The following is a 21,536-nucleotide window of genomic DNA, read 5'->3' as shown; positions in this document are numbered from 1 at the left end:
AGACCCATCAGTTATTCTTATGAAACGGTTTATTTAAAACAAAATGAATATAAAAAATACATTTTTCAATTAATTAAATTTAAGAAAATCAAATGTTGGATTCATCTATATGTCCGCCTCGATTTTTAATAACAGCTTCAGAGTTTCGGTAGTCTTCTAATTAATTTCTCCAAAGTTTCCTGAGGTATCTTGTGCCACTCTTCTTGGATGATCCTCCACAAGCCTTCTTTTGATGTGGGGCATGATTTTCGCACTTGTCTATTCAGTTCATCCCACAGTAATTCGATAGGATTGAAGTCCGGTGATTGTGGGGGCCATACCATAACTTTCAGAAGATGTTGCCTTTGTAATTGACCTAAATATTGCTTGCAAAATTTCGACGTGTGCTTGAGGTCATTGTCATGTTGAAAGATGATGTACACACAACGTACGTAAAACACGGTGTACCGTTCTAAGCGACCCTTTCATTGGCATAACGGCGAACAAAAACTCGCCTCTTCGTTCCAAAAACCTTGAATTTCGACTCGTCACTCCAGAGAACTTTCTTCCACTCATCAATGGTCCATTCTTTGTATGATTGGGCCCACTCAAGTCTCTTCTTATTAACATCCTTCAGTAGCGGTTTTGATACAGCTAAACGTCCTTTAAGACCAGCATTATAAAGTCGCCGTTTTACTGTCGAAACACTGACCACTTTTTTACGCTCCTTGTTGGTTTTTGCTGTGATTTCAGGGGCAGTAAGGCGTCTATTGCGTTTGCTTGTAATTATAATATTTAAATCCTCCTTTGAACTTGTTGCGTTTGTCCTTCCCGATGGAGGTTTGTTGCTAATAGTCCCTTCTATATTTTATTATAATCGACAGTCTGCCTTGGAATTCCCAAATCCGTCGAAATTTGACGGTTAGTCTTTCCAGCCTTATGAAGTCCAATGATAATACCTTTTGTTTCTACCGATAACTCTTTTGTTTTAGCCATTTTAAAGAATGTTGAAAAACCAGCAAAGAAACGGTGACAATCGTCAATAAGCAAGTGAAATTATTTACCAATGTTACACAAAATCAATTCTTGAAGACTAAACACCTTTAAATGTCTCAAATTTCATCGGAAACGAGCTGTAAGCAGATTAGTTTTTTAGAAGAAGTGCATATTTTCACTACATTGTTTGTTATTTGCAAGACTATTTTTAAATACTCAGTGTTTTTCAACGAACCATAGTTGATAGGTATGCTGTTTAAGCATATATGCAATTTACAAAAGAGATACAGTATAAATATATGTAGGTGTAAAGACAAGATTTATGTATCTAATTTAAAATATTAAAAAAAATAGGTGGACAAATACTTTTGAGGGGTAGTGTAGTTTCGTGTAATAAATTATCGTTTGTGTTCGATATTTAATATATAATTAGTAATAAATAATTTTTGTTGGTTATGATTTTCCTCAGGTTTTGTTTCCAGATTTTGCGGTAAGATTTTTAAAATTTTTGAAAGTAAGAATATTATTTTTCATTACAAATAAGATTTGTTAAAAAAACTTATTATTACTTATCCATTTTTGCAAAACGGCTAAAGGCTAAGGCCTTGTTCAGCTTTCAAAAATACAATTGCTATCTGTAAATGTCACTGCAGATCGGTAAAGCAAATAATCGAATCATTCTTTAGCAATTCTCCCAATTCATTAATAATAACCAAAAACAAAACTGGTCACATGACTGTGCCTTGAGGTACTCCAGTACTAATGACTGTTCAGTATATTGTATCATTACATCGCACTTTTTGGAAACGATTTTCCAAATATGATTTAAAGAGATTTAACACACAGCATCTCACCCCGATACGATTCAGCTTCCTTAACAACAAGGAGTGTTTTACGAAAATCTATATAGGTTGTGCCGCATTTTTTATTTTGCTGCGTTTTGGATAGTATATAGTTGGTATCAGGATATCAACAAAACATAGCATCCCCAGTGCTTTTATTTTATCTGGAGCTAAACTGCTTACTATAAAGAAGATTTTTTTATTCAAAAAAATCCACAAGGCCGGCTTTAAGACATCTTTTCCATAACTTGAAAGATACTTAGAAGTGATATTGGTCCATAGTTTTTTGTTTGAAATGGGTCGCCACTTTTGAAGACGGAACTATAGCAGTTTTTCATTGTACTACGAGTTTTGAAGTATTAAAAGCTAAATTAATTACATGTCCTAAAGGCTTTAAAATACAGGTATAGTTCAGTTCAGATATCTATTAGAATCTTTGATGTGCCGCGAATAGTCCGTGTGCCGGTGTTGCTTGAATTGTCACATGACATGCATGTTTAAATCGCAAAATTTTATGTGGAAAGAGTCATAAAGTAATATTCTAAGCGATATTTAATTATTCCATAAAATAAATAAATGTTTTAAGCATTTTTTAAAGAATTTATACATTTGATTCCTAAAATTTGACTACATGCGGCCACTATTTTGTTTGACGTCTGACCTCAATCACAGTCACTCAAGCGTGAAAAGTTGCACAGGTCCGGCCTTAAAATTTATTTGTTTTTACAACTGTATTATTGGGTTTTTTTTTGGTTTAGTTTTATTAAGTTAGAAATTCAGAATAGTTGATAGCAAGATAATATTTTATTTAAATATAAGATTTAAGCACGTAAAATGAGTCTAACTAAAAATTTTAATTTAATAAGTTTAGTTTTTAGCGCCATCAGTGGGATGTTTATAACACGTGATGAGAGAATAGGTGGTACGAATTACTTAGACCCATTTATTCTGTGGATTAAGGCATTAAAGATTTACTTTTTGACACAAAAGGGTAAAATGTTTTGGTTTATCTTCAAATTTTATAATTTCCTTTTTATTGATTATTGAGATTTATTTTTATTTGGTGATTATTATTAACGGGGATTTTGGCTGCCAAATTCAATGTTCTTTATTAATGTTTTTTTTAATTAATACATATTATGATATATTATTATAATAATATACTCATAAAAACCCCCACCTCTATATTTAGTACCAACTTCTTTTTATAAAAAGTAATTATGTAGTCAGAAAAGTGGAAGTATATTTTTTAAAATAAACTTTTACATTAAAAATCATCTAGCTATCTATATCTTATGTGTGTAAAAGACACAAGTTTTACTTATAAAAAAAAACACACTTTGCATCCTGAATGTAATATTTATTAATTTGTTTGCCTCATAGTTAGTTATTGTGCATAATAGGAGAGATTATATGAAAATTAACAAAAATAAATGCTTATACTAAAAACTAAAATTCTTATACAAAATCTTAAAATTACTTATTTAAATCTGGCCCAAAGAGTTAATACAATTTTTTAAACTCAGTTTTTCCTTTTTTTTCTTTAGCAGTTTCTTCCATTAAGGAAGGAACCAGTTTCTTTGTTGCCGCTATGGATTTTGATTTCATCTTGCACAGTCGCACTAAAGCATTTGGATACTAAAACAGATTTAAAAAGTGTACACGAGTAGCAGAAATAATTTTTAAATTTAATTAATAAATTTACAATTTTTTTTTAAATAATTACAACTCAGATGTAAAATAGGCTTTTTTCTTCCAGTGAATTATGAAAGAAGTAGTCTTGCCTCTCTGGGATAGAACAAGTATGGCAGCAACTGTAAAAAAAATTAAACTGGTTTTATAGTGTCTCTATAAGACAAATCATGGACAAAAAACTGTAAAAAAAATTTAAACCTGTTTAATTAATAAAAAAAGGGTTTTCTTACTATGGCAAAAAAGGGACTTTTTCCCAGAGAATGCAGAAAGAAGCAGTCTTGATTGTATCGCTGAAGGACAAACAGAGGCAGTAAACTTTAAAAAAAAATGTAAACTGGTTTAATTAATAAAAAAAGGGTTTTCTTACTATGGCAAAAAAGGGACTTTTCCCCAGAGAATGCAGGAAGAAGCAGTCTTTATTGTATCGCTGAAGGAAAAACAGAGGCAGTAAACTGTAAAAAAAAATTAACTTGTTTAATTATTAAAAAAAGGGTTTTCTTACCATATGCAACAATAACTAGTTTAGCCACAGATCTTTAATTTCTGCATCAGATTCATCATTATCCCAATTTATAATGAAACGGTCGCCTCCATTCAAAATAATTTGATGCAAATTACGATATTCCTCTTATATTTTTTTTTTCTTTTTTTTTTTTTTTAGAATTTCTTTTAGAATTTTTTTATATCTTATAATTTTTTCCTCAGACTTTCTCCACTCTTCCTCTCCTAAATTCATAACTTCCTCCTTATTCAAATTTATAACTTTTTTATCAAATTTTGGATACTTATTTTTCCTGCGAATTTTCCTTTTTAATGTTTTCTCAAACCAGGTTTCAAATATATCTGCATGCATATTTCTATGATAGTCCACATTGCACTCTTCTATTTTTTTGCCACACAATTTCAGTCCATCTTTCACCCAACCTTCTTTTGAACCACAATGAATAATGATCATCCGAGATCCTCTGTTTGGTGGAACATCTTTTAGGACACATTTGTTAGAACTATCAGTCCAACCCTTTTTTGCCATGTCATGTGTATCATACCAGGTTTCATCTAAATAATATATGGATCTTTCTTCCTCCCGAAATTTTTTAATATTTTCCAAATATTCTATACGCCACCTGACAATTCGAGTACTTTCCATTACAGCAGCCCTTTTGTTAACCATCTTAAATTTAAATCCAAGTTTTATTAGGTATCTCCGCAAGGTTGAGACTATGAAATGTTTGTCCCTTCTCGATAAGGTGTCCTTAACCATCTCTATAGTTGGAACCCCGTTGTTTTTGTATTTAGAATACACAACTTCCCTTAGAAATTTGGCAATGCCCATGTCAAGCCCCTTTGATTGTCCTGCATCTTTCCTTTTTTTCTGTCTTTAATCCCTTTTTTTACAAAATAACATATTGTACTATATGGAACCCCTGTTAAAAACGCTGTTTTTTGCAAAGCACTACAATCATTTGTGATCTGAGGATCATTCCTTAGATTGTTATAGACATTTAAACAAATTTGTTTGGCGTCTGTACTTAAACAATTACGTTTTAAAACCCCTTAATTTTCCCCTATAGCTTTTACTTCCCTGGCTTCTTCCTCTGCTTCCTCAACACTAGAAAATGAACCATCAGAACTATACGAGTCTAAATCACTGTCCAGATCACTCTTATTGTTTTCACCACAAATATTATTGTCTTTTTTATGCACCCACGGTCTCCATAAGCCGGTACAAACACTATCCTCTTCATTGAATATAAAAAACACTATCCTCTTAATATTGATAGTAGTGCAATACAGATCAGTAATTATCAATTAATAAGAAATGATCGTCAAAATCTTAGGGGTGGTGGTATTGTTGCCTATGTTCGGAATGGTTTATTATATGAAATTATTTTATCTGAAAGTCATGATTTTTTTGAAAGTTTATGAGTAAAAATTTTTATTAGTAAGGAGCCATACATTTATGGCGGCATAGTCTATAGGCCTCCAAGTTCAAATATTCAGAGTTTTTTTTTAACTTTAGAGGAAACACTAATTGACATTTTTCAAACTTTAATAATATAACGTGTCTAGGTGATTTTAACATTGATATATCTAAATTAAATTACAGTCATGCAACTCAGCTTATTTCTTTGTGTGAAACTTTCGATTTGAAGCAACTTATAACCGAGCATACTCGTATGACCAACAACACTAGTTCAATTATAGATCTTATTTTTACAAATCATGTTGGCATTTTGAAATCTGGCATAATAAGCTCTACATTTTCCGACCATTTTGGCGTTTTTTGTGAATTTAATGTGACGGAGTCTATTGTACAACCGCACAATGTATCTTATAGATCCTTAAAAGATATAAACCTAAACAACTTTCAAGAGGATTTGGAGGCTGTTCCATTTCATTTAATATATGAATTCGAATCCTTAGATGATAAGATACATTTTTTAAACAACAATTTACTCAAATTATTCGACAAGCATGCTCCTATTAAAACTATAGTTGTTCGAAAAAAAAAAGATTCTTCGTGGCTGACAGATAATATTAAACTATTGCAAAAATTAAGAAATAAGGTATTAAAGTATTTTAAAACAACTAAACTGCCAGCTAAATGGAATTATTACAAACAGCTTAGAAACTATACAACAACAGCGATTAGAGCGGAAAAAAGGGCTTTTTATAGTGATAAATTTGAGAATTGTACATACAAGGACAAGTGGCGTGAACTAAGAAAAATATTGCCATCAAAGCAGAAGCAAATTCCTAAATCTTTTGTAAATACCAACAATTTTAATTCATATTTTATAGATAGTACAAGAGTGACAAATATTGATAATTGTGATGAGTTAATTAATTTTTATGATCAGAATGCATTACCAACCTTAAATAAGTTTTCTTTTCATCCTACTGATTATAATACTATTTCTGCAATTATATTACGTATTAAGTCTAAAGCATTCGGGGTGGATAATCTTAATATTACGTTAATTCAACTATGCTGTCCTTTTATTATACCCTTTATTTTACATATTGTTAACGAGTGTATTAATAAAAACTACTTTCCCAAATGCTGGAAAGAAGCCTTTGTGTTGCCATTGCCGAAAGTGCATAATCCAACAGATTTTAGTCAATTTAGGTCTATCAGTATTTTACCAACGTTTTCAAAAATTCTCGAACGCATTCTAGACTCTCAAATTCGTAACTTTCTTAATAATAATGATATTTTACCACCTAAGCAATCTGGATTTAGAACAAATTATAGTTGTACTTCGGCTATGGCGGACGTTATTGATGACGTAATTCGGGCTAGGGATGAGGGTAAGATTTCTGCTCTGGTGTTGTTGGATTATACTAAAGCTTTTGATTTCGTTAGCCACTCAATTTTAAAGTCTTTGTTTCATTATATTGGCTTTTCTGATGCTGCTATTAATTTAATTGCCTCTTATTTAAATAATAGGATTCAACGTGTTAAAATAGATAACGACATATCTGATCCTTTGGAAGTTGAAAGTGGTGTGCCTCAGGGTAGTATTTTAGGACCCTTGTTTTTTTATCATTTACACGTCTAGATTTTATCTTCAATTAAACCATTGTGCCCATCATTTTTACGCAGACGACACGCAGTTATATTATTCATTTTTACCAGGAGATTTTAAAATGGCTGAGTTTAAAATTAATCAAGATTTACAGGCTATTTGTGATGTTTCTTCAAAGCATTTATTAAAATTAAATCCTTCGAAGTCATCTATAATGTTCATAGGTAATCGAACTAATGTAAATAATATTTTAAATGGTATAAACATTAAATTGGGGGACGAAAGAATTCCAGTTGTTGACAAATGTAAGAGTTTGGGCCTTATAGTAGATAATAATATTCGTTTTAAACATCACGTGTCTAATATTCTTAAAAAGGCATATCTTGCTTTGAAATTAATTTATTTGCATAGACACTATTTAAGTAAAGATATTAAGAAGCTTTTATGTGATTCATTGGTACTTTCACAATGTAATTACTGTGATGTAGTGTATGGCTGGTGTCTTGATTATGAGGATAGGGGTAGACTGCAAAAGCTCCAAAACTCTTGCATTCGACTAATATTTGGCATTCGTAGGAGAAACCGCATTTCCCATAAACTTCACGAACTTGGATGGCTTAATATGCATAATCGAAGAATTGCTCATTCTTTAACATTTTTTTATAAAATTTTAATATATCGTAGTCCGCCCTATCTCTATCAAAAAATAACTTTTAGAAATGATGTACACCATTTAAATTTAAGAAGAAATACTATTCTCATTCCGAGACATAAAACACAGTTATTTAAACGATCATTTTCTTACAATTTTGCTTATCAAATAAATTCTTTAAATTTGGATCCGGACCAATTATTAATTTCTTGTAATACTTTTCGTAGGAGGATGATTGTAAATCTAATGAATCAGCAGGGTATATAATTTAAGTTCTTTTTTTTTTAACTTTTTAAATGGTTGTTTTCTTGAGTAATTTATTACAATTTTTGGTATTGGGATCATTTTATTTATTGTCTGCAATAATTTTTCTTTTTTTTGTTATTTAACAAAAAATTTAATCTGTTTTTTGGGTATTTGCAGTGTGTATTGTTTTGCTTGATGTTAAACTGTCAAATTTGGAATTTAGAACTCTTATATGTAGGTTTATTAGGTATATGATTAAAGAAAAAGCTGTATTTAATCAGTTATTAAGCGTTACTGTTAATGAGCGTTACTGAAATTACCATTTTTTTTAATGAAGTGTGGGGCCACAATGTTAAAGACCAGAATCTGCCATGGCAGAATTCTGAATTTGTAGGCCTTTTATTTGCGTAAATTTATTGCTAGATTTTGTAAACTTGTATTTTTTTTGTTTCTTCTATGCAAATAAAAAATATTTATTATTATTATTTGCCAAATTTTCCTGCCTATTTTTCCAGGGTCGAAACATTTTAAGGTCTTTAAGTATAATATTAAAACAAATCCACAAACACAAATAAAAAAACACACTTCCTCACATTAAAAACTGCAAATTCTAAATTCTCCACTTTAATAAACGTGTAAAAAAGCAAAACCGGCAAAACACATCAAATAATAACCTCACATGACTCCCCTCCCAACTATTAAAGGTGATAGACCCATCCTTAAAGATCTCTTTAAAAACACGACGAAAATAATACAAAAACGGCCCAAAAATTTGCGTACGGCCCCGTAATCCTCAAAATCAGTGGGATACAGAGAGATACACAATCACTTGCACAGCCTAAAGTAGGAATCGCCAGATCGCAGGTGTTTTATCTTTGTTTAATAGACTAGCTAAAAAGAGGTGACAGTCTGGGAGTCCTGCAAGTGTTTAAAATGATTTGTAAAATGCTTGGATTTTAGTCCGCGGTCAATTTTTTGATATTATTTTCTTGTGATATTATTTTCTTTTTAAAAATTTACATTTTCGAAAAAAAAATGAAAAATAATGTACAACATGGGGTTTTATGTATATTTAAAATGATTTCATAGATAAAACATGTATATCATGCGACAATAAATACGACATAGGCGCACGGACTAGTTAGTGCGGCATCTGCGACACATCAAAGATTCTAATAGATCTCTGAACTGGACTTTATGAATTGATTTTCTTAATTTGGCGCTTACTCCGTCTTCACCCGAAGAAGAGTCTGTTTTTAAAGAGTTTATATGTGTCACAAGTTCTTTTTTGTTAACTGGTTTTAAAAAAAATGATTTATTTACAGCGTAATTACTTTCGTTATGTTCATTTGTAGATGATATTTTGCTAGCCTATATTTCCCTAATTTTTGCAAAAAAGTTGTTAAAAAGTAAATATGTATTTATCGTTATCTTTTATAATTTCACCTATTTCGTCTTTTATTATTATTTCATTTCTATCATTGGTTGTGTTTATAGATTGATTAATAACTTCCCATATTTTTTTATAGTTCCTGCCTGCTACGTTAATTTTATCTTTATAGTAATAATAATTCGTTTTTCTAATTAGTTTTTGTAATACGTTTCTATATTTTTTGTACTGCGTCTCGCTTTCGACTAAAAATTTTAGTAGTTGTTGTTTTAGACTATCCGACAGCCTGAGGATGTCTAAGCTTAGTAATTTTATCGTTAAAATTCAATTCTGTAAGTGAACCTGTCAATAATCTGTTATAGCGGTTTTATAGATAAAAGAGGAGATTTTAGACACAATTTGTTTACTGTAGCGGACAAATATATGATCTATAGTAATTGAACGAGATTCATTTCATTCGTTTTTATAGAAAAATTATCCAAGAGGCTGATATTTATATCGCCTAAAAAATATCTAAATTATGGATGCGCCAATTATTTAAGTATTGCTCTAAGTCATTTAAAAATATATCCAAATTTGATGAAGGGGTTTACAGAAACAAGTTATGGAAGTATCTACATTATTTATTTTAATACATTTTTAAAAATATTTAACTGAACTAAAAAAATAATATAACAAAAAAAAACCTATTACTCTTTATTACTGATGTCACTATAGTATTCGCCACAAAGAAAAAATAAAATATCTAGATTCTTAAGTTCCATTATTCTACGGCTTCTTCCATCGTCCATTCGAATAAAAATGTTTTCATCTCTTATGAAAACTTTCTTCCAGTCAACTTTCTCCTGGGCTGTTTAATATAAGAACAGGCGTGCCTTGGGTAATTCTTCCATTACATAAATTCTTGTACGTTTAAGTTTACTTCTATTTTTCAGGACAATAACTTTCTTGTTGTAATTGGCAAATTTTCCTCTCTTCAACTCTGTATGATTTTACGATGTCGTTCTTGCTTCTAGTAATATTTAACTTTTCGTTAAACATCTTTACCACATTTTCTCTAATAACTTCATCTCTTCGTTCTTTCAAAGCATAAACCTTGGCGAGAACTCTCCACCTGCGCTTCGAGCTTTATTTAAGTGCGTTGGGTATTAAGAGTATGCTACATTTCATCCATTGTCTCATCTATTTTTATCAAAATGTCATTGATAAATTTCTCGGCCGATAATAGTTTCTTTGTTGTTTCCTTAATTAAAGTTTTCTGGTCTACGCTCGTCGCTGGCACCATGGTGGATCGATATTATTATACACTGTGCTGTTTGCAATCCAATGATGGAGCACGGAGCGAAAAACACACGTCTTTATAGATTGGCTACCATATTTGACCCAATATATTTAGTTTTTTGAATATTTAGCCGAAAAAACTTTGATACCCTTAAATAAAAGTCATTAAATTCACAAAACCAACATTTAATTTGCCAACTTGACAATTCAACTTATTTTATTCTCGCGAGCGCGTCAGGCCGGGGACTGAGAAGTACCGCGTCGCATTTCCCGCCTCTTGCCGTGCTCGGCAATTCTGCTGGATCAGCTCTCTGGCGATCTGGAGATGTTTTTTTAAGAAATCCGCTTACACGGCAATCCTGCAATCGGTGCGTCCTCACGCCATCAAACAATAACTGAAATAAAGAAAACAACCAACAGATCTCTTGTTATCAATTTTCTTTTAAACAATTATATTTTTGTGAAAATGGCATTAATGCCCGTGCCCATTTAGATTTAGATGAGTTTTTTTTTAAATAGCAAGGTTGCCAATTTGTCAACTTTTTATTATTATTTTATTTTCGCCATAGGTGGGGTTGCCACCCTTTACCCATAGTGGAGTTGCCACTACTTCCAGATTCCCTTTTTTTTATGATAGATCCACAAAAACAATTTAGTTGTTGAAACATTTTAAAATATAATTTTTCTGAAATACTTACACTTTAATTTTAATCCTCTGAAGGCCATGGTCTCAGTTGATCATGCGCAGCTACAGTGGTCCGCTGACCATTTCTCTGCAGGACATATCTTTCATTGGGTAGTACCTTTTTCACTGCAAAAGGACCCTTAAATTTCGGTTTTAACTTTCCTCCGCCAGCCAGCTGTGAGTCTTCAATAGCCACAACATCTCCCACAGTAAACAATTTGGCAGAGTATCGAGACGCATTAAAATGCAGGGCTTGTTTGCGTGCATTTTCTCGCATCCGAAGCCTGGCGTCGAAAACAGCCTTGTCTGCGTCGACAAAATCATCACATGGAATATCTTTTAAAAGTTGCTGTGTTGACATTAATCGAGGATTTTGACCAAAATGAAGAACGCAAGGAGCGTAGCCTGTCACTGTATGGACTGTTGCATTTAAATTATCCTCTATTGCTGCTATTGCGGTAGTCCAAGAAATTTTTGAAAATTGTTGAAGTAAAAGCAGCAGCTCTGTCAGTAATAATGCGTTGAGGTTTTCCTAATTCTTCAGAAACTGGCAGTAAGGCACGTATTGAATACTCTGATGTTTTCTTAGGAATTGGTTGTAATCGACAAACTTCGAAAATGCATCTATTATTACTAGGATTTGTGTGCAATCATTTGAATTAACTAACGGGCCAGCATGATCAATATGCCATGATTCTAGTATATCATTTGGTTTTTCCCCATGCTGCCAAAGTCCATGTCGGGGGCCAGTGTGTGATTTCCCCAGTACGCATGCTCTAAAATTTCTAATATATTTTTTTAAACACTTGCCCATCCTAGGCCAAAACAAATGTTCTCGTATTTTCTTTAAACACTTGTCCCAACCAATATGAGAGAATAGGTCATGGTATAAACGCATCGTAAGCAAACGCGCGGCCACGGGCACGAAGCACTTAGGAGGATTTGTTTTGGTTACAATCATATTGTCAACAACTTTATATAGTGGATCGGTATTTGGGTTACTAAGCACTTCTTGGCAAAACGCGTCGTTGTTTTGGAATTCCCGTAATGATTGCTTATCATACAGTTTATTTGGGTTAATTGTTTTTAGGGCACACACTTTTAATTCACGGTCGTCACTGGTAATGGGGTTTCGGCTTAAATAGTCCACGTGTATCATTTTGCTACCCCGTCGGTACTTAATCGAAAAATCGTAATCTTATAGTTTAACCCACCATCGCGAGGTTTTTTTTAAGTGATGTTGCACGCACTGAATTACAGTCAGTGAACACGGTAAAATGCACACCGTATAGGTACACTCGGAAATGTTCTATTGCCTCCACTATAGCAAGAGTTTCTAAATCATAGGACTGATACCTGGACTCGTATTCCGTTGTACGTCGGCTAAAATACGCTACCGGGCGCACTTCACTATTTTCTTTTTGTAAAAGAGCAGCTCCAATCCCAATCGAACTCGCGTCAGTATGCACTTCACAGAGTAAGTTAGGATTATAAATCCGCAAAACAGGGGAATCAGTTAATTTACTTATAATTAATTATCTAGTTGCTTCACATTCATCAGACCATTCAAACATACAATTTTTCTTTAACAAAGCAGTTATAGGCGCACTTAGTTGTGAAAATCCTTTAATAAATTTACGGAAATAACCGGCGAGTCCCATGAATTGACGCACATTTTTCACATTTTTTTGGAGGATTTTTTTAGGCACTTTTATCTGGGTCAAAGTTTGAAACCCGAAATGTCGTATCGACGGCAGCAGCGTGCGTCTGTCCGAAACACTGGGCGTTGGCTGTGTCGACGTTGCCAACTTGGATTGACGCGCCAACTCAGCAAGTTGTTGCTGTTTGGCAGCCATTAAACTAATTAAGGTCTCTTACCATTGTACCTTCATACTTTTTTTTGGGGGTGCAGAGGGACCTGCAAATGACTCCTCCTAAGAACTATCACATTCATTTTGCCGAAAGGACGCAGATTCGCTGCCTTCCGCCATTTTACACTTCGCGCCACACCTTAGTTTTTATTGTCTTTTATAATGTTCGATTTAACACTAAACTGTACACAGTAATTAATCCGTTCTTTTATCCCACTTCTGCTGTAAACAGTAGTAATATTTTGGGGTTGATACCCTTAAATAAAAGTCATTCATTCATAAAATCAACTTTTAATTTGCCGACTTGACAATTCAACTTATTTTATTCTCGCGAGCGCGTCAGGCCGGGGACTGAGAAGTACCACGTCGCATTTCCCGCCTCTTGCCGTGCTCGGCAATTCTGCTGGATCAGCTCTCTGGCGATCTGGAGATGTTTTTTTAAGAAATCCGTTTACATATTTGCTTTGTATTTTGGTGTCCATTTCCATCTCATTTCAAATCTTTCGATTTCATATTCATTTCCGCATACAAGACCTGAGCTGGACAGACCTATATGCATACAACTTGTGTCCAGATCACACAGATTTATGAAAAATTCAATGCTAACGTATATAAAGCTATTATACTAAAACGTAAATTCTGCAATCATTACTTTACTTCCTTTTAGTATTGTTTTCCTAATAAAAATTTAAGTAAATGTATGAGATTCAATTAAAGTGCATTCCTAGGCACAGAAAGTATTTTATAGTTAGGAGCACTTTCTTTTAAAAAATTAGTTGTTGCAATTCTAAATTAAACATTCATAATTACTACTTCTGCATGGTTAACCATCTTCAAAAACAGACCTATTTCCAATTCTACTTTGTTTTCGATCGATTTTTAATATATATAATATTTGTTCTTTTTAGATCCTGAGGTAAGCGGTGCGATTCAGTGGTCAGCGCATTTGGATCCATTATTTGTTAGCAACTATGAGGGCGACCCGTCTTTATCTTGGCAATTTTTTGGCAGTTCTAATGGATTTTTACGTCGATATCCGGGAATAGCTTGGCCTCCTGAGGATATATCAACTTTACAAGATTCCCAATCGGTCAAAAGGCCGTATGATTTTCGGTCATCTTCGTGGTATATTGGAGCCGCTACTTCCCCAAAAGATATTGTTGTACTGTTAGACACCTCTGGTTCAATGAGTGGCCACAGAGCAAATTTAGCTCGGGGTACAGTCGAAGCAATATTGGATACTCTCACTGATAATGATTTTGTAAATGTATTCCAATTCTCTGATATAACCAAGGAAACTTTACCGTGCTTTAAGGATCAGCTAGTTCAGGTAATTTTTTGTATGTCATTTAATATTATATTTTAAGTTTAAATCGAATTAAAATTATTTGCAGAAAAATCATTTTTAAAATTAATACAGCCTCTGAAAAAATATTAGCTAAAAAAATGTTTTATTAACGTTATGTTACTGTGTTTATTTAATGATGTACGTTAATTTTAACATTTTATAGGTAATTTCTTGCTGCTTTTGTTTCTGTTACGTGGGAACAGATAACTGAACACGATATTTAGAAACGTGTTTGTGCTATACGTTAAGTTTATGGAAATTTATTATTTTCTTCTGTTTTCCTAGTTAAGACGAATATTAGTTGGTTAACCATTTCAAAACTATCTAAGTCTCATATAGCAAGAACTCTGATGACGCATGTATACCACATTTATTCAATTCCCATTTCTTTTTAAGGCAACTGAAGAAAACATCGATTGGCTCAAAAACTCTCTTGGAACCCTAAAGCAAGAAAATATTGCCAACTTTACATCTGCACTGATAACAGGATTTGAGATACTACATAAGGTTAGTAAAAATCTAAATAGTGAAAATGACTAATTATATTAGGTTCAAATAATATGATAGAGTATTCATCTTTAAAATAGAATTCAATATTTGGTCATATTAAAGTAGTTTTAAAAAGAGTAGTAGTTTTTAGAGAAAAAAGTTTTAGCTAAAGTCTACGTCTATAGTGTCTACCTCATATACCTACAACCTCAATACTGATAACGTCCCATAAAAAAAGAAATTTTGAAGTCAAGAAAGAGAGAAAGTAATATCAAACATATTGTAACGAAATTCGGGAACACACTTTTATTGTCAACATCAAAAAAACACTAACCTAACTCGCCTTGACTGTCGTTTAATTGTTTCCAAGGTAAAAACTGACTAAACAATTAAAACTGAATAAATTGTCACGAAGCGCGTCCTTTTTAAAACCCGATGGAACAGTTTCGAAATATTTAGAATAATCTTCATTGCCGAAAGAGACCAATAATTTTAGGAGAATACTGACAGTCAAAGCAAGCAAGTATACAAATTCTAGAAAATTAGAACTACAGGGATTTACAATAATATAACCTAAATGACCTAAATTGGGGCCAAAATGGGGCTCTAGAACAAGATGAACTACTTAAAAACTAAACACTATAGATAAAAATAATAAACCAAACGTAAGTAGAACCCTAAAGAAACCCTACGAAACAACTTTAACTACAGAATACTAATAAAAGTAGTACAAAAACTAAGAGAATAATTAACGTATTTACATTCTCATAATAATGCTCCCCTCTCAAGTTTGATCATCCCGATCAAACATGGGACCACCTGAGTCATGATAGGGCGCTAGCCGATGTTTACAATTTTCATCTTCGTTGTCGGATGTCGCTGGATATGGTACACCACGTCGTTGATTCTGGTGACCACATTGAATGGACCTTCCCAATCCTTCTGGAGCTTTGGTGACTTGCCCTTCGTCCTCCGTGGATTGTACAACCAGGCTTTATCCCCAGGATTAAAACTGGTAGAATTTGCCCTTATGTCATAACGTGATTTCATTCCTGTTACTTTCTAGATGAAGTTTATCCCGTGCTTGTTCGTGAATAATTTGTAAACGCTCTTGTAAATGGTCGACGTATTCCTCAAGGGTTTCAGACTTATGGGGTCTTCCAGTAATAATGTCCAAAGGTAAACGAAGTTCATCACCGTAGACAACTTTTGCCGGGCTTTTTCCAGTTGACTTGTCGATAGAAGAACGATATGCCAATAGAAATGGTTGTATATAGATATCCCAGTCGGTTTGCTTAGAGTTTACCACCATCCTCAAATAGGTTTTAAATGTGCGGTTAAATCTTTCAACCATTCCATCAGACTGAGGGTGTAGTGGGATTGTACGGGGCTTATTGATTCCCAGCAACTGGCATACTTGTTGGAATATTTGTGACTCAAAGTTCCTTCCTTAGTCTGAATGTATCTCTCTAGGTACACCAAATCGACAAATCCAGTTCTACTACTAAACTAATGTAGTTGAGTCTATTTAAATTAACATTATACCTCAACTGTTTAATAAGTCTTTCAAAGGTAGCTGGAGCATTGCAGAGTCTAAAGGGCATGATTGTCAACTGCCAAAGTCCTGTTCCAGTCGAGAATGCGGTCTTTCCTTATCTTCTGGGTGCATCTTTACCTGCCAGTATCCACTCTTTGGATCGAGTGTTGAGAACCATTGTGAACCTGATAGCGTGTGCAGGGTGTCATCAATTCTTGGTAGGGGATAACTGTCTTTCTTGGTAATGTCATTCAGTCGCCGATAGTCTACACAAAATCTAGTGGATCCATCCTTTTTATTCACTAGCACAACTGGAGATGTCCAAGGACTCTGAGAAGGTTCTATCACTCCTTGTGTCCTCATTTCTTGAAGCATTGAGGAAACTTCTCCTTGTTTAGCTATCGGAATTCTTCGAGGTGCTTGTTTAATCGGAGCATTGTCTCCAATGTTAATTCGATGCTGCACCAAATCAGTTCTTCCCAGGTCATTATCGTGCAAGGAGAACACATCTTGATTTTCTTCAAGAAGACGTCGCAATTTACACTGGTCCATGTTTAAATTGGCAGAAGATTCTTCAAATAGTTTTTATAAACATACAGGAAAAGGTCTGTTTGAATAACGACTTCTATCAGCATTTTTCATGACTGCCACTACTTCAGAGCATACGCCAATGTTCTCTCCTTGTTTCAGGTGTTGATCATATCCTTTTAAATTTACCATTCGAACCAAAACAGTAGATTTCTTCTGTATAGATAACGTCTTGGCTGGAAAAATTCCTTGACCATATAGTTTGAAGTTTTCCATGGGCTCAATCAAAATTGTTTCTCCCTCTTTTCCGCCAGTTGTAGCATTAACCACCACCTCTGAATTTGCTGGTATGGTAATATCCTTGAATAACTTAACGCCTCTGGTATTTAATTTATCTTCATATAGGTGGTGCAATATTTTATCTGAAATATTTTTATGATGAGCCATCCTTAGAGCGTGGTTAGTATCTGGATCTCCAACTCCGTCAATAAAACAATTTATAGAAATTTATTCTCGGAACTCTGTTGGGGCTGAAGGGTAAGCCAGATTTACTAATCGAGCAACATCGGCCTCAAACTGTTGGAGTCCTTCCTCGGGTTGTTGTCTTCTAGATTTCAATTGAGCCTGGTACACTTGTTGTAGATGGGCTTCACTGTATCTCATCTCTAAGGTACGCACCACGACGTCGAAATTGAGCTGATCCTCAGGTGGCACCATTTTTAAAATTTCTGTAGCTTCCCCTCTAAGGCTTAGCTTAAGATTGATTGCCTTTTCTTCGTTATCCCAGCGATTTCCCCTAGCAGCGGCCTCAAATTGATTCAAATAGGTACTCCATGCTTCTTTGCCGTCGAATTTTGGTGGCTTTACTTTCATCATTGTTTGCATTCCAGGATCGGGATGAAGAGGAGTCCGTTTTACTTTCATCTCTAGTTCTTGGATCTTTTTTTGTACTTGCCTCAATTTTTCTTCTACCTTTCAAAGTTAGTCAATAATTGTTTCTGATTCTTCTCCAGATCTTCTTTAAGTTGTAAAACTCGTTCCTCTTGTTTTCTGTCTCATTCCTCTTGCTCCTTTTTAAGATTATCTTTTAAATTAAGTAAGTCATCTTTCATAGTTCGAATCAGGTCTTCATTATCTTTATTTAGGTCATCTTTCATGGTCCTTATCAGGTCTTCATTTTCCTTCTTCAGATCAGATTTAATTGTTTTTAGTAAATCTTTCTGTTTCTTGTCTCGCTCTACTTGTTTGCGGTCTCGTTCTTCTTGTTCTTCTTTCTGTTTACGGTCTCGTTCTTCTTGTTCTTTCCTCTGTTTTCGCTCTCGTTCTTCTTGTTCTACTTTTTGCTCGTCAAACTTCCTCAATAGCAGCTCCATCAATTTCTCGGTCTCCATCTTGGCCTGACTTCTTGTTAAAGGCATCCACTAAAATGAGCTTCCAAATATCCTTTACTTCTGACACCAATTGTAACGAAATTCGGGAACACACTTTTATTGTCAACGTCAAAAAATACTAACCTAACTCGCCTTGACACTCGTTTAATTGTTTCCAAGGTAAAAACTGACTAAACAATTAAAACTGAATAAATTGTCACGAAGCGCGTCCTTTTTAAAACCCGATGGAACAGTTTCGAAATATTTAGAATTATCTTCATTGTTTTTGCCGAAAGAGACCAATAATTTTAGGAGAATACTGACAGTCAAAGCAAGTATACAAATTCTAGAAAATTAGAACTACAGGGATTTACAATAATATAACCTAAATAACCTAAATTGGGGCCAATATGGGGCTCTAGAACAAGATGAACTACTTAAAAACTAAACACTATAGATAAAAATAATAAATCAAACGTAAGTAGAACCCTAAAGAAACCCTACGAATCAACTTTAACTACAGAATACTAATAAAAGTAGTACAAAAACTAGGAGAATAGTAGTTTTACATTTTCATAATAATATTATAAATTTAGCATAAGTGTATCTCACAGTGGAAACTAGCTAATGCGCATAAGTTACAATATGATATCCTATTGGCTGGTCATACCCATCCTCCCAAAATAAGTTGAAGTTTTGGCCAATCAACAATAAGAACTTCTTTAGCATTCCCAGATGTATAAAGTGATTTAATTATATAAACGATACCTGTGTATTCTTTACAGTAAATCTTAACTAATGCTTGCGTAAAAATTGTAATCTATTATGTATTAATACCAAAATTTAAGCAAAAATAGTTTCTAATGAAATTAGTAATTAAATCTTTTGGTGCTGTTAAGCGTAAAATAAAAATCTTTGGTAGCCACAAATAAAACCGATACGTTAAAAAACATGCAATCAGCAGTCCATTGGAAGCAAAAAGAAAGTAGTATGTTCTTCGTGCTAGAAACATTTTAACTTGGTATGTACTGGTTTAATACAAACTAAAGATGGATAGGCTTGTAGAGACTGCTAGCGAAGAAGTGACGTTATAAACTACAGTAGTTATAGATTTTCTAACAGTGGAGAAATAATAATTATAATAATAAATCATTTTATTGTTCCAATTAATTATAACAATTTTGCAAATACAAAACAATTATATAAATGAAACAAATGGCCTTTATAGTCAGCTTCTCTCCAAAAGGAGAGGCTGTTAAAGCCGTAGAAAAATTCTAAGCCGTACTTACATTTAGTTACCTAACCTAAGCCAAATAAAACCGAATACATTAATGAAAAGCTAGATGACTCGGTTCATTATGTTAAGCGGTACAGAGATAGTACATGGTAAAACTATTATGCTCTGGTCAGAAAACATTTAAAAAAATTGTATGTATATAATATCTTATTTTCTCTGAACTGCATATAAACGCCCATAAAAACTCATTCACTGAGAAGCTGCTGTCTGATCCTTCTTTTGAAACGGGATAAAGATGTGTTAAAATGAGTAACTTTAAATTTATTTACGGTTGACGCTATGTTATAAGAGAATCCTCTTTTAAAAAGTTCCTTATTGTGCTTGGGGATCGTAAGGATGTGCTTTCTACGTATATTTATATTATGAACATCAGTTCTGTAAACAATTTTCCTACTGAGATAGATAGGACACTGAAATTTAATGATGTTATAAAACAGACAAGCCGAGTGCAGTACACGCCTATTGAACATTGACAACCAGGTAAGTTCTTTAAGCTTATGTGAAACGTGTTGGTGGGAAATAACCCAATAACACTCTTTTCTGTCATCGAGATGTATTTATTTTTTATATGGTCTATGTTCATAATTGTAAGGACATCATTGATTCCTAGAAGGTTCCCACACGTCAGAAAATAATCAGTTCGAAGTGGTTACTTTTAAACGTTTCAAACTTTTAAAGAAAACAAATATAACCCATAAATTTCCATAAAACTGTCAGACTCTTAGGTCTTAAGCCCGTTTTCACATCCCTTGTTGATGAAAGATGCACTTATTGAACATCTCTTCACCCACTAAGTAAAATAAGCTGGTAAAAAGGTCGCACGGTCAAAAGTTATACAGTCGATCTGAGTTGTTGTAGAAGTCAGGTTGGGTCTCTGTCTCCGAGATGTAGTGTGTGAGTAGAGTCGCGAGTCGTAGTCGCGATCGAAGTGAGAAGTTGCTCGCGAGTTACCCGTATTCCCTTTACTCTTTAAACCCTAATATGGGTCTTTTTCTCCAGACTCTTGATGGCCAAATACTGGTCCAAGAGTTGCAGTACACAGTCGAGTTGAGTTACTGCCATAGTCGAGTTGAGGCACTGTCTTCGAGAAGTAGTGTGTGAGTCGAGTCGCGAGTCGTAGTCGCGATCGGAGTGAGAAGTTGCTCACGGATGTTTTCCCTATTATCTCTATTACCCCTAATACCCAAGACGAGTTTTTCTCTTTTCTCTTCTCTCTCTCTCTCTCTATCTGTCTCTCTCTCTAGTGACACCTTTAGTGACCTAGAAAGGTTCGTAAGCACCCTTATACTTTAAACCCAGTTAAAACTATCTGTATTGTCGCTAGTTATGAGTTCGGTCGTGGTGTGATACAATAGGTTAAAGTAATTAACCCATTGTAATTAGAGTATAAGCACCATTGTTAGTAGTTAGTAAGAAGTGAGTGAAGTTACCTGCTAAGAAGCAATGTGAGTGTAAATAAGGGAAAATTAAGTATACAAAAAAACAGCAAAGACGAACATGAACACAATATGAACAAATTCATAGTTTACAACTACTTTAATGAATAACTGTTCCATTTTTCTGTCTTCGGATCTAATAAATGCGCCATATAAGCTGTGATCCTTCGATAAACAAATAAAATAAACAAGTATAGTCCACTAGTACTCTCCAGTGGCACAATTAAACAATTGTGTCCCCCTCTATTTGGGGAAAAAGCCAAGCAGCAGTTCTCCCCCAAATACGTGTTGTCCACGTCTTATGCCACATACAGGGTGTTCCGTTGATCATGTTACAAACTTCTAGGGCAGATAGAAAACGTCA

General features: G+C 33.7%; 1 protein-coding gene across 1 annotated transcript in view; it reads left to right on the top strand.

Moving 5' to 3' along the window:
* The window catches only part of LOC126748352 (voltage-dependent calcium channel subunit alpha-2/delta-4), a 167,730-nt gene that overhangs the window by 38,548 nt on the left and 107,646 nt on the right, over positions 1 to 21,536 (top strand). The window contains exons 5-6 of the mRNA XM_050457517.1: positions 14,076 to 14,497; positions 14,912 to 15,022. Of these exons, the coding sequence (XP_050313474.1) occupies positions 14,076 to 14,497; positions 14,912 to 15,022 (533 nt within the window). The remainder of the gene's footprint in view (positions 1 to 14,075; positions 14,498 to 14,911; positions 15,023 to 21,536) is intronic.

This window comes from Anthonomus grandis, chromosome 22 (assembly GCF_022605725.1).
Source record: "Anthonomus grandis grandis chromosome 22, icAntGran1.3, whole genome shotgun sequence".
NCBI lineage: Eukaryota > Metazoa > Arthropoda > Insecta > Coleoptera > Curculionidae > Anthonomus > Anthonomus grandis.
This window is presented reverse-complemented; position numbering and strand designations above follow the sequence as displayed.